The sequence below is a fragment of the Triticum urartu genome, unplaced genomic scaffold (genome assembly GCF_003073215.2).
Source record: "Triticum urartu cultivar G1812 unplaced genomic scaffold, Tu2.1 TuUngrouped_contig_7920, whole genome shotgun sequence".
NCBI classification, from domain to species: domain Eukaryota; kingdom Viridiplantae; phylum Streptophyta; class Magnoliopsida; order Poales; family Poaceae; genus Triticum; species Triticum urartu.
In genome coordinates this window covers 1-13,479 of record NW_024118813.1, presented here as the reverse complement: position 1 = coordinate 13,479, position 13,479 = coordinate 1, and the positions used below count along the sequence as shown (strand labels likewise).

At 41.9% G+C, this 13,479-nt stretch overlaps 1 protein-coding gene across 1 annotated transcript; it reads right to left on the bottom strand.

Moving 5' to 3' along the window:
• Positions 1-5,200: 5,200 nt before the first annotated feature.
• Positions 5,201-5,972, bottom strand: LOC125531708. Its single transcript, XM_048696014.1, has 2 exons — positions 5,868-5,972; positions 5,201-5,511 (listed from the first exon to the last, which is right to left on the bottom strand). Exons 1-2 carry the CDS (start codon positions 5,944-5,946, stop codon positions 5,273-5,275), a joined length of 318 nt encoding a protein of 105 aa, XP_048551971.1. The 5' UTR covers positions 5,947-5,972; the 3' UTR covers positions 5,201-5,272.
• Positions 5,973-13,479: the final 7,507 nt, after the last annotated feature.

Below are 13,479 nucleotides of genomic sequence, written 5' to 3'. Positions count from 1 at the left end.
TTCTGCCAAAGACTGCCCGGGAGGGTGGCTGGGCAGGTTTTTGGGCCATTTGGAAAAGTAGAAATGGGATTATTTTTTAAAATAAAAGGGTAAATGATCCTTTCTCTATAATCAAACTAATGAGTCATTGGATCATTGATTGGTCTATTTTGCAGACAAAGGAGCCACAAAAAAAGGTGCTGGAGTTGAGAGCAAGACTGCTAGAGCGAGTAGCAAGTGAAGTATACACAACGTCGTAGGGGTGGAGGATCAATGTAGCAAGGCTAGAAGAAAAAGAAGACCCTGCTACCTGCTGAAGTTGCTGTTCCTGAGCGATGCTGCTTTGCTTTAGTAGTTTTGATCTTTTGGTGATCGTTTGAACTATGTAATCTCCTGCGATGCGTGGCTGCAGACTTGTTTTTAGCTTATGTTGCTGGACTCTCGTCCTAGTAGTGTGTTCTAGATTTGTATGCTTGGATGCTTATGGTTTTCAGTGATGAAAATCGGAAGGGGAAAGCCCTTATTTGATAAAAAAAAGCTTGCATGTTCGGTTTGAGCTGATCAACAACAGTCATTCTCCCTTCACATATTAGAGTAGTACCTTAATTTTTCATGGATTACGGGCCTACTAGTTTGATCGATTTAGGAACATTCCATGTAGAAGACGCGGGTTAATTTACTACTAATTGTATACGTCCAAATCAGGTTTTCAATTTGGCTCCTGGGAGAACAAGTCTAAACACAACATGACAAATCAAACTGCAACAAAGCTACTAGTATTCTTTTTGGAAAGCTCGTAATTATTGCAAACTTGTTTTATATATATATATTCCTCATGAAATAAATAAATACGGGAGCCAATTAATTTGACTAGCTAGGCAGCGGGTAAAGGAGCATGGGTCGTCGCCGTCGCCGTCTCCGCCGCTTGCAAGTCTTCCGAAGAAGACGAGGGTGGATTGTCACAGTGTCTCTTGCATGTGTCCATGGTTAGGTAGCAGCGGTTATATATCAGGCAGCAGTAGCAAAATTTAGTGGTGCAGTGCTTGTTCTTGCCGCACAGCCCGTTCGGAAAGTTGATCTTCTCGTCGTGCAGGTCGGCGATGGTTCGGCCTGCGGAGCAACATGCAGATGATGAAACATTTTTTTCTTTTGAGAAGGAGATGATGAAACAATTGTCGGATTTCTTAACAAGGGAGAAACTTGTCTCAGGCAAGAGACGAAAAGAGAAATGCAAAAAAAAAGAAGAACAAAAGAGAAAATAAAAATCGCACATGCATAGTAAGAAGTAACTTGATGACCTTGGCTTTAAGACAAGGAGAAGATAAACCGGTAAGAGAAACAGAAGAGAGAATACAATGATGCATAGAGCTTGACAGATGATTAGTATCATCACAAAGATAAAACGGCGAGAGAAGTTGTAACTTTGATGCATATATACGTACATTGCGCGATGGTGGCGGAGCACAGGAGATGCAGAGACAGCAGGGCTAGTGCAAGGATGCGGATCGTGTGCCTGTCCATGGTCGTCGATCGACGAAAATCTATCTGTGTGTTCTCCTTCTACTACAAGATTGCCTGCTGTGGACGAAGAACTCGTGTGTCTGTGTGTGTATATATGTAAGTTTCAAGAGGAGGGAGATCCGACGCTATAACTCGTCTCGATCCCGTGCGAGAAAGATCAGGCGATCGAATTAACTAGGCACATCGATTTGCTTCTTATTTTTCTCTGTTTCTTTAGACAAATTTCCAATTTTTGGTGGTAGAATACGCACACTTAATATGGTAGTTACTGCTTGCCAAAATATCTCCGGTTTTTAGAAGTGTGTGTTTTCCGACTGTGATATGGCAATTATCGCGCAACTTTTAGTCTTGAGCCCCTGGTTTTTCTGGACAAACTGGAGATGGCGGCGGTGGGGTTGCACTGACTTGTCGTCGTCCCAGGTGTCATCCCGGAGGCAGAATTTTAGAGCACGGGCTTCTGGACACCTCTATCCTCACCATCTAATATTGCTTTGAGATCCGTGCTACACAACTAACTTACTACATGAAAACTTTTTCTTTTTTGTTTCTTCAAAACAAAACAACAAATGAACTTGAAACTTTTTAGGACAACAAAACATTCTTAGAACAATGTGGGATAAATCTTTCAGATTTTTTTGTCCAAGAAAAATATATATAACAAGATTTTATTAATTAAAAAAATCTTATTTTTAGTATTTATGTTGCATGAAAAAATCTGGAAGTTTTTTTCTCACATTCTAGTAATAATGTTCTATTGTGCTGAAAAGTTGCGGGTCAAATTTGAACTGCAGCTGCCTCATAGTTTGCTATTTATTTTTTCCAAAAATCATTTCTAGTTACATAAGTACCTATTTAATCAGAAATACATGGTTTGGTGGCGATATGTTGAGGTTCGGGCAGTGGCCGAGGGCCCCAACTCTAGAGCGCGTAAACTCGCATGCCCGCCGCATGGTCACCGCGTGACCGTGGCGTTGCCATGTGTTCTGGGTGGCCTAGGCATGTCTAGTGGGTTGGGAACTCCCCAGGTAGGTGCTATGAAGAAAATTACAACATATGATTCTCACGAGGAGACCGATCGATGCTCAAACATGAATTAGCAGCCAAGTGTTTGATTAGCGGTACGGGAAATGTACATGGCTAATGGCCGTGTGTTTTGGCTGAGGATGATCAGTTACTAAGAAGACCGTCTTCACAAATTTTCAGCTCAAAAGGAGGAGCCTAGGTGGTACTTGCTTTGCAAAGTACCACACTAGACATAAATACAAATGTTGAAACTGGGCTCAAAATAATGAATGGATTGAGCTGGCATTTGGTGGAGGATGGTTATTTGGGCATAGGAAAACACTGTAGAAAATGGATACTATTTGGACATGCCAAAGTGGTACTTCCTTCACAAACCGTTGTTCCGAACAGAATAGGAAAATGAATATTTTTAAATTATTTTTAAACTAGGCAAGGAAGGTTTTTTTTACATATTTGACGAATATATGATCCAAAGAATTTATGAGATTTTTTTGGGAATTTTGGGAATGACAGAAATATAGGTTGTTTCACAACCTAGGGCAAAAACTGCCACATGGACATGACACATAGGCAAAATTGATGAGGTGGCGCCTAGTCATAGCAACCCACCACAATTTACAAGGTTATGACCATCTATATTGGTCATGATCAGCTAGAAATAAGGCAGCAGACCAGTGTTATCTGCTTTATGACCATTTCGTGTAAGAAAATTACGACTTTTCTGACCAAAATAGTCGTTATAGTTTAGGGTTTGGAGCCCCCGAACAACTTTTGACCAATTGGTCTGAAATGGTCATAGATCTATGACCAATTCTTTCAGGGTCACTGACAGAAGGTCACTAGTTGACATATTTCTTGTAGTGAATTCAGACCCCAGAACCTACGGAAAAGTAGCAAATGAAACTCTTTTCAGCAACAAAATTTTAAATTATCAACAGAACTTTTGCGCTAAAAATGCAATTCTCTTTTTTTTGAAAGTACGGGCCAGAATGGGCCCGCTTTATGGCCCCGCAAGGCAGCCAGAGGCAACCTTACATCACAAAGCTAGTTGTACAAGTTTAAAAAAAACAAAACTACCTTTTTTGCCACTGGAAAGAGAGCTTTATTAATTAAGAAATAGTTGTACAATCACATGCTAGATAGCACATAAGATCATCAGGAGGCCCCCACAACCACAAGTCGGTGTGTTGCTCCACTCTTGACAGATTAGCAAGGCGATCTGCAGTTCTATTCTACAAACGACCTGCAGGCAAACTCCCTTTCTCTTAAGAGCTCCTTAGTCTCATTTACCAGATGACCTACACTCGACCTATCTGTCTCTGGATTGTCCAAAGCCTTTACCAGGGATACACAATCCGTCTTAATAACAAGAGGCAGTGTTGACTGTAGGAGTGACGTAGTAACGCCTTCCCGGGCGGCCACACACTCCGCTTCGTAGGCACTCGAGCAGTGTGGTATAAACCAACACGCCGACATGATGTATTCTCCTCTATTGTTTCTCGCCACCATAGCCGCTCTCGCTGTGTGTGATTCCACATCAAAGGAGCCGTCTACGGATACTGCAATCCATCCCTCAGGGGGTGGCGGCCATGGGGCTAGCTCCTGAATACTCTTTTCGCGCTGTGGCCGAGCTTCCGTCCCCTCCTGTCTTATGTCTTCTTTTCCTTTCAACATTTCATAGCCTTTACTAAGTTTTATCTGATTTAGTGAGACCATATCTTTACTAAGTTTCAGCATTTCATAAACTAGTTGTACAATAGAACTTAGCCAGAAATTATTTGAAATAATTTTCTTAACAAAATATTGACAAATCAAAAGGCAACAACTATGTATGGGCTTCTACAAAAGATCGATATGGCTATAGCTACCCTCATATCTCCCTTCCCTCCCCGAGGAAAGGTTAGAGCTATTCGCTACGCTCTAGCCTCTAGATTACCTTTTCGTGCTTTCTCGTACCTGTGTGTATATCAATGAAATGGAGTTGAAAAAAAAAAGAATAGAACCGCCCACCCTCTCTTTGATCCAATCTCAGAACTATTCTGTCTTTCCTATAGAATTCGATCATCCAATAGCTCTCCAAATGGAACCTCTGCTTTCATAAACAGGATTCGAAAGAAGGCGGGCCATATTTCAAACTTGTTTCCACACACCACACATTACATATATATGCCTTAAGGGACAAATAATTTTTGACTAGGCTGGGAAACGAGTAGATTTCGTCGGCGGCGGCGGCGCCGCAGCTCGCATGCCCTGCAAAGACAAGGAGTGATTTTTACAGCGTTTGTTGCACATATCTATGTTAATGTAGCAGCGATCATTTAGCAAACAACAATAGCAATATTTAGTGGTGCACAACTTTGCCTTGCCACACAGCCGGTTCGGTAGATTGATCCTCTCGCTCTCCATGTCGAAGCCAATGGTTTGGCTTATGGAATAGCATACACATATGAATCACTTATATATATGCAGTGTCTACTGATTTATAGAGAGACAAGATTTCGTAAAGATAGATCAAAGAGAGAAATACTTGCATTGTGTGGAGGTGGAGCTATAATTTACTGATTTTATACGTCCAACTAAGGTATTCAATTTGGCTCCTGCGAGAACATGTCTAAACGCAACATGACAAATCAAACTGCAACAAAGCTATGCTTTTTGAAAGATCTTAATTATTGTGAACTTGTTTTCCGCACATAAAGCATCATATCATATGCCTCGTGACAAAAAAGGCATGAGCCAATTAATTTGACTAGGCAGTGGGTAAAGGAGCAGGGGTCATCGTCGCCGTCGCCGTCTCTGCCGCTTGGAAGTTTTCCGAAGAAGACAAGGGTGGATTGTCACAGTGTTCCTTGCATGCGTCGATGGTTAGGTAGCAGCGGTCATATATCAGGCAGCAGTAGCAGTATTCAGTGGTGCACAGCTTGTTCTTGCCGCACAGCCCGTTCGGAAAGTTGATCTTCTCGTCGTGCAGGTCGGCAATGGTTCGGCCTGCGGAGCAACATGCAGATGATGAAATATTTTTTTTCCAAAAGGAGATGATGAAACAATTTTTTCGGATTTGTTAAAAGCGATAAACTGCTCTCAGGCAAGAGAAGGAAAGAGAGAGGCAGAAATCAAGGAACATAAATAAGACAAAAGTGCTTGATGTACACGTGCATAGTAAGACGTAAATTATTGAGCTTGGATTAAAGACAAGGAGAAGATAAACCGATGGGAGAAACAGAAGAGAGAAGTAGAAAAATAGCACGTGCATGCGCACTGACTTGTTGAGCTTGAAAGACAATTCGTATCTCACAAAGATTAATCCGCAATAGAAGTGTTAACTTTAATGCATATATACTTACATTGCACGATGGTGGCGGAGAACATGAGATGCAGAGACAGCAGGGCTAGCGCAAGGATGCGGATTGTGTGCTTGTCCATGGTCGTCTGTGTTTTCTACTTCTACTACAAGATTGCTTGCTGTGAACGAAGAACTCTTGTGTGTGTGTGTGTACATATATGGGAGTTTCGAGAGGAGGAAGATCCGGCGCTATAACTCGTCTCGATCCCGTGCGGGAAAGATCACGCGATAGAATTAAATAGGAAGATCGATTTGCTTCTTATTTTTCTCTCCTTCTTTACATAAGTTTCCAAAATTTTGTGGTAGAATACGAAAATATGGTAGTTACTGCTTGCCAGATTATCTCCGGTTTTTACAAGTTATCACGCAGCTTTTAGTCTTGAGCCCCTGGTTTTTCTGTCGAGTCAAAAACAAAGATCCTACCAATTATTGAGACATTAAACATTTTTTTTGAAATTGAGACATTAAACATTTTGGATGACGATAACTGTCACACATGTGGGCGTTAAGGGGTCTGCCCACACGTTTTGTGTGGTGTCTAAGAGGACCAGCCAACATGTTTACATGTGAGCAAAACAACTAGCGCCCACATGTTTCTTTTTTCCTTGTGGTCCCTCTCACATGCCTACGTGTGGGCAAAATGCATAACGCCCACACGACCTCTCTCAGCCACCTACCTCATGGTCCTGCGCGCCCCGCATGATAGTCACCACCCGTCCCCGCAGTTGCCATGCTCCGGACCCTCTTCAATGTCCGTTTAACTGCAGTTGCCATGTCGCTGAACTACAGTTGCCATGTCGGACAACTACAGTTGCCATGGTTGCTCAACTGCAGTTGTCATCTTAGGTCAAGTGCCAGATGCCATTTTGGACAACTGCAGCTGTTGCCATGTATGGTCTGGTTTACTATAGTTGCCATGATTTGAAAACTTTAGAGGTTGCCACCTACTAACACTAAGCAGTTGCCATGTATGGTCTGATTTACTACAGTTGCCATGATTTGAAAACCTTAGGAGTTACCACCTACTAACACTAGGCAGTTGCCGTGTAGCGCTACAAAGAGACATGGCAAAACAACATGTTCGGATAAAAGAGAGAGTTGCCATCTGCTTACAAGCACGCTAGGACAGTTGCCGTGTACCCTGCAAAACACATGGCAACTGACATGTTAGGGTAAAAAAGAGAGAGTTGCCATATGCTTACAAGCACATTAGGGCAGTTGCCATGTACACTGCAAAACGCATGGCAACTGACAGCTTGGGTGTGGGAGAGAAGACGATCGTGTGGGCGAGATGGCAAATGCACACACATCAACCCTTGTGCGTGAGTGAAAATTGGCGTGTGGGCGAACTGCTAAAATCCCACACACCGGTCCCTCCGTATGGTGAAACGGACGTGTGAACGACCGGATGAATGCCCACATACCAGCCCAGTCCTACGTGGCACCACAAACATGCCAAGATTCATGCATCCACAAAAGGACACGTATCCACGTGTGGGCGAGATGCAAACGCCCACACGTGTGAGTGTTAGTGTTTCCGAACATTTTCTGTTGTCCCAGGCCGCTCCCGAAAGCTACCCCCCTCGTCTATGCCCCTGGACAAGTTGGAGATGGCGGCGATGGGGTTGCACTGACTCGTCGTTGTCCCTGATCTCATCCCCATGAGCCCCACTCATCGTACACCTAGTCTCATCCCCACGAGCCCCCAACTCCAACCTACACCCTGACCGTTTGTTCATCTCCAGCTGGTGACTGCTTGGGTCATGCTTTTGTGTTAGTTAGCTACCTTAGGTCATTTTTGATTTTGGAACTTCTTAACAGGCAAACATTCACTGGCAGGGGGTGATAACTTCTTCAGCACAACATGTCAGTTTCTTGAGAAGAAGTCATTTTCGTTTAAACTGCCACCATTTGATCCCGCGAAGTAACTAAAACTACCAGGATAAAGCATTCGCTTGCCATCCTCCTTCTAGCTGATGTTCGCCAGATAACATTACCGTTGATTTTTGGTTGTTTCACATTTTAATAAATTCACATGTCGTTCTTATGCATGATTAAAAAAGGAACAATTGCATTTTTATCCCTAGTTGGTTCCAACCCACGGGTTTTGCCCTTACTTTTCGAGCTTGCTCAGTTTTGCCCTTACTTTTTCTGTCGTGGTCCCTCGAATGCCCTTTGACTGTTTGACCAAAACTTTGAAAATTCATAACTAATTCATATGAACTCGGAAAAATGAAAATAAGATATCAAAATGTTCAGATAAACATTACCTTTATGCGCATATCATTTGCATTCAGGACAAAAGCATCCTTTAAACTACCTAAGGTAATTAATGTTATTAACATTATTAAAAATAAAAAGGTATAAACAATATTTTTTCATGAATAAAAATGACATGCAAATGTAGGTGATGTTTTCTGAACATCCAGATATCTTATTTGCATTTTTCCGAATTCGTATCATCTTGTTAAGAATGTCTAACGACTTTGACCATTATTTGGAAACTTCATAGCAAGTTAAGAATGTTCTAACGACTTTGACCATTATTTGGAAACTTCATAACATCCAGATATCTTATTAACATGAAAGTTCACCATCGATCCTCTCATCGGAAGGGGGTTAATCTCCATCAACATCTTCACCAGCACCATCTCCTATCAAACCCTATTTCATCTCTTGTATCCGACCTTTGTCTCAAAACCTCAGATTGGTACCTGTGGGTTGCTAGTAGTGTTGATTACTCTTTGTAGTTGATGCTAGTTGGTTTATTCGGTGAAAGATTATATGTTCAGATCCTTTATGCACATTAGTACCCCTCTGATTATGAACATAAATATGATTTGTGAGTAGTTACGTTTGTTCCTGGGGACATGTGAGAAGTTTTGTTATAAGTATTCATGTGGATTTGGTATTCGTTCGATATTTTAATGAGATATATGTTGTCTTTCCTCTAGTGATGTTATGTGAACGTCGACTACATGACACTTCACCATTGTTTGGGCCTAGGGGAAGGCATTGGGAAGTAATAAGTAGATGATGGGTTGCTAGAGTGACAGAAGCTTAAACCCTAGTTTATGCATTGCTTTGTAAGGGGCTGATTTGGATCCATATGTTTCATGCTATGGTTAGGTTTACCTTAATTCTTTTTTCATGGTTGCGGATGCTTACGAGGGAGGTTAATCATAAGTGGGATGCTTGTCCAAGGAAGGGCAGTAACCAAGCACCGGTCCACCCACATATCAAATTATCAAAGTAACAAACGCGAATCATATTAGCATGATGAAAACTAGCTTGACGATAATTCTCATGTGTCCTCGGGAGCGCTTTCCCTTATATAAGAGTTTGCCCAGACTTGTCCTTTGCTACAAAAAGGATTGGACCACCTTGCTGCACCTTATTTACTTTTGTTACTTGTTACCCGTTACCAATTACCTTATCACAAAACTATCTGTTACCGATAATTTCAATGCTTGCAGAGAATACCTTACTGAAAATTGCTTGTCATTTTCTTCTGCTCCTCGTTGGGTTCGACACTCTTACTTATCGAAAGGACTACGATAAATGCCCTATACTTATGGGTCATCACGTACACACTGAAAAATTTCATAACTAGAAGTTAAGTACACAGTTGAAGACTGAAATATTTTAGTACTGAAATTTCAGTACAGACCGGTTCACACTGAAATATTTGAGTAGTGCAATTTCAGTACACACAGGTAGACACTGAAATATTTGAGTAGTGCCATTTCAGTACACACGGGTAGACACTGAAATATTTTAGTACTGCAGTTTCAGTACACGCATGCAATCACTGAAATATTCCAGTGTTGCAGATTCAGTACACGCACGTAGCCACTGAAATATTTCAGTGCTGCAGTTTCAGTACAAGCACGTAGCCACTGAAATATTTCAGTGGCGCACTTTCAGTACACGCACATACCCACTGAAATATTTCAGTGGTGCACTTTCAGTACACGCATGTACCAACTGAAATATTTCGGTGGTGTTGTTTCAGTACATGCATGTAGTCACTGAAATGTTTCAGTGGTGCAGTTTCAGTACACAAACACGTAGCCACTGAAATATTTCAGTAGTGCACTTTCATCCTCACTATTGCAAGGTCCCAATCGGTGATCACAGATATAGGATGCTTCTGTCCCATAGCATCATAAAAGTTCTGTAACATCCACTCGTATGCCTGGCTTATTTCATGTGAAATGTACCACATGCAAAAATAACAATGTTGCGGTGGTGATTCAACCCGACAAACGCTACAAATGGCAGATTGTACTTATTGATTTTGCATGTGCTATCAAAAACAATAATGTCTCTGAAAGCCTCATAGTCAAGTCCGGATTGACTATCACATCAGAACAGTCCCTTCAGATGGCCAGCTTCATCAACCAAGTACCTGAAGAAAAAATCGGAATCTCGCTCTTGCCTCGCCACCATGTGATTGATCACCGTTTGAGCATCCCCAGAAGCAATTGATTCCTGCTTGTTAGCATGGCATAAATTGTAAATGTCCCTCATAATGCATCCAACCTCATCATATCCACAGTATTGCATGCACATAATATCCATAATATGGTGTTTTCTGATCCCAGATTTTTCCATGTCTGCAATGTCCGCTTTCTGCTCATCGCTGATTCTTCTCTGTGAACGCAAAAGACACGATAGATCCCATGGGGCTAGAGGATGGTTGTGTTCATCAATGAAATCCTTCACAAACCACTGACCTGTTTCCTCCTGTCTTATAATCACCAATTTAGCTTTACACCCTACACTACATGAGTTATACTCCGTGGCCTCCTCTTTCTATCTTCCATCTTCCTCTTCATGTGCTTCTCTTCACGAACCCCTTGACAACTGCACACAAATTTCCTCAAAATTATATGGCAGTTGGATCCATCCCACTCGACATAGCTTCTCCGGACACTAAAACCTTTCTCAAGACCATATTTGTTATAGAATCTATAACCTTCATCCTCACTATTAAACATCTTGTTGGCAATATGATAATACTCTAGCATTGACTCATGACTTACATCCGCCATGTCTTCCTGCATCACTATTCAGATGAATAAAAATCTGAAAGGACAAGCAAAAATGCATGCAAAACCCAGTACGAAATCTTGCGTGGAATTTTAAACTTTGCTCCTTGTACATGTTATGGCAAGCAGTCATAAACGTCCATAAACTGGGTCCCCCATAAACTATTGAAGTGACCATGGATGATGAAAAATTCTACACTGAATTGCATGCACTACGGAAACCTAAATCGATGATGACTAAACAAATCTAAGTAGGAAGTGCATGCTACGAATCAAAGTAAGTTGAGATTCGGACGATTCATACACGCCTTATTCTTCTTCCTGCCGCCGGGCACGTCTTTTATAGTGAAGGGGACCGGCAGGACGACGAGGACGACGCCAACGATGGTGAATTGGTTCCTCTCGGTGGGCTCGTCGGACAGAAGGAAGGGGAGGAGAACGAGGACTTGACCTACTGGATCTAGACGTGGTTCTGGTCGTGGACGTAATCGGTTGAAAGCACAATATTTTACCCTGGACCATTATGCCCATCTCTGATTAAACTAATTAGGTTTATTCATTTTTAATCCCCCATCATATCGGACCGCTAATAAAAATCGGAGGGGCAAGTACTCGAAAGTACTCCCAGTACTGCCCCAATCACCGTAAAGGAGCTCTTATTTCACTTAGTGCCCTGCCTCACTGTGGCTGGACAGTTTCGACACAGAAATTATTAACGGCCAACCGAACTAATCGAGGAGAATAACTTGTTCATACAAATGGAAATGAACTTGTTTTTATTGTTTCATACTTGATTTACATAGTTTGGAACTAACAAGTCTACTGTTGTGAATACTTCATGAAGCCTGTATAGAGAAGGATTAATAAAATTGAGCGGCCCTTTTGCACGCAGTATCAGCATTCTGAAACAAGCATCACAATGTTCATCAAGAGAGACCTCGGTACTACCACACAGCAAGAGATTTGCATATGGTAGATTGGCAAGTATCATAACGATTCTAGATATATCAGTCTCCCTCCTATCCGATGTTGTACAACATATTGGTTCCGGTATTCCTTCAAACTTCTCACAAGCTTTAACTGTAATTGGTGTCAAACATTGTCCAGCTTATCCGACAGTGAGTTTTCAACAGCTGCAGGATAGTGATAATTAGTAAACTATAAAGTGATAACTTATGAAGCAGACCATCTGTGAGGGCACAACAACCCCCAGGCCGGTTCCACAGAATCTGTCAATCAACCTGCCAGATGTCCGGCCTGGAAAATAATTTAGCCGACCAGTGGCATGGGTGCCATATCACCCACGACATTTTTGCGGGATCCGTCAACCTGCATGTGCACCACTGAAGGAACCTAAACCGGCAGATCTCGAGGTAGGGGATTCTAATCTAAGCGCCTAGGAACGACGTTAATAAAGACATAGGAATTTATCCAGGTTCGGCCTCTACATGGAGATAACACCCTACGTCATGCTCGTGTTTATTGCGTTGGTGTGGATACAGAATACAGATAATCTACCAAAGATTGTAATGTCTAAATTGTGTTGTCTACGAGCCAGGCCCCTCAGTTTATTTAGGATACCAGGGTCCTAGGATTACAAGAGCCCTAGTAGGCTACATATGTGTAGGCACAGTCATGGGCTGCCTGAAGTTGCCCGGAACGAAACCGACAAGGGGGTGTTCAGCCCGGCCCACCAGGCCAGGAGTCGCCATGGTGAGCGGCTCCTTAACAAGGACACCATAAGAAGTGTCGAAAATCTTTCTACATATGTTTTTCATCACACATTGCAATATCCGATGATCATATGGGATAAAATACCTCAGTGACAGTTCATCTAGCACCTTGCTAGAAAGAAACAGTTGAGTACCATGCTTGCTCCGAGGAAGGTGCCAAAGACGAAGACAAGGTGCTGGGAGCTTCCATGTAGATCTCTTGTGGCCTCCAGCTCCTTTGTCGGCTGCGTTGGGTGTGACGTGAGGAATTCCATGATGCCCTCATTTTCATCCCCTCTACTTGCATTTTTCCTCTCTTTGCTTTCTTGAGTTGGCTATATTTTTTTGTCAAAAGTGGAACAATTCAGAACCTAGAACCTACCGAAAAGTAGCAAATGAAACTCTACTGCTTTTCAGCAACAAATTTAAATTATCAACAGGGTGTTTCCACTAAAAATGCAATTCTTTTTTTGAGGGGTAATTCTTTTTCTTCTAACTAGAGAAAGAAAGTACGGGCCAAAATGGGGCTGCAAGGCAGCCTGAGGCAACCTTACATCACATAACTAGTTGTACAAGTTTCTAGAAAAAACAAAACTAGTTGTACAATAGAACTTAGCAAGAAATTATTTGAAATATTTTTTTTACATAAAATATGACAAATCAGAAGGAAACAACCATGTAGGGCATATTTCAAACATGTTTTTCCACACCACACATTACATATATATATATATATATATATATATATAGAGAGAGAGAGAGAGAGAGAGAGAGAGAGAGAGAGAGAGAGAGACAAATAATTTTGGCTAGGCTGGGAAACTAGAAGTTTTCATCGGCGGCGGCGGCG

Bases quoted from the DNA above. Each gene is read 5' to 3' on its own strand.
- LOC125531708 (XM_048696014.1), bottom strand. From the start codon at position 5,946: ATGGACAAGCACACAATCCGCATCCTTGCGCTAGCCCTGCTGTCTCTG. The intron at 5,512-5,867 runs GTAAGTATATAT...GTTGCTCCGCAG, and splicing joins CTCCGCCACCATCGTGCAAT to GCCGAACCATTGCCGACCTG.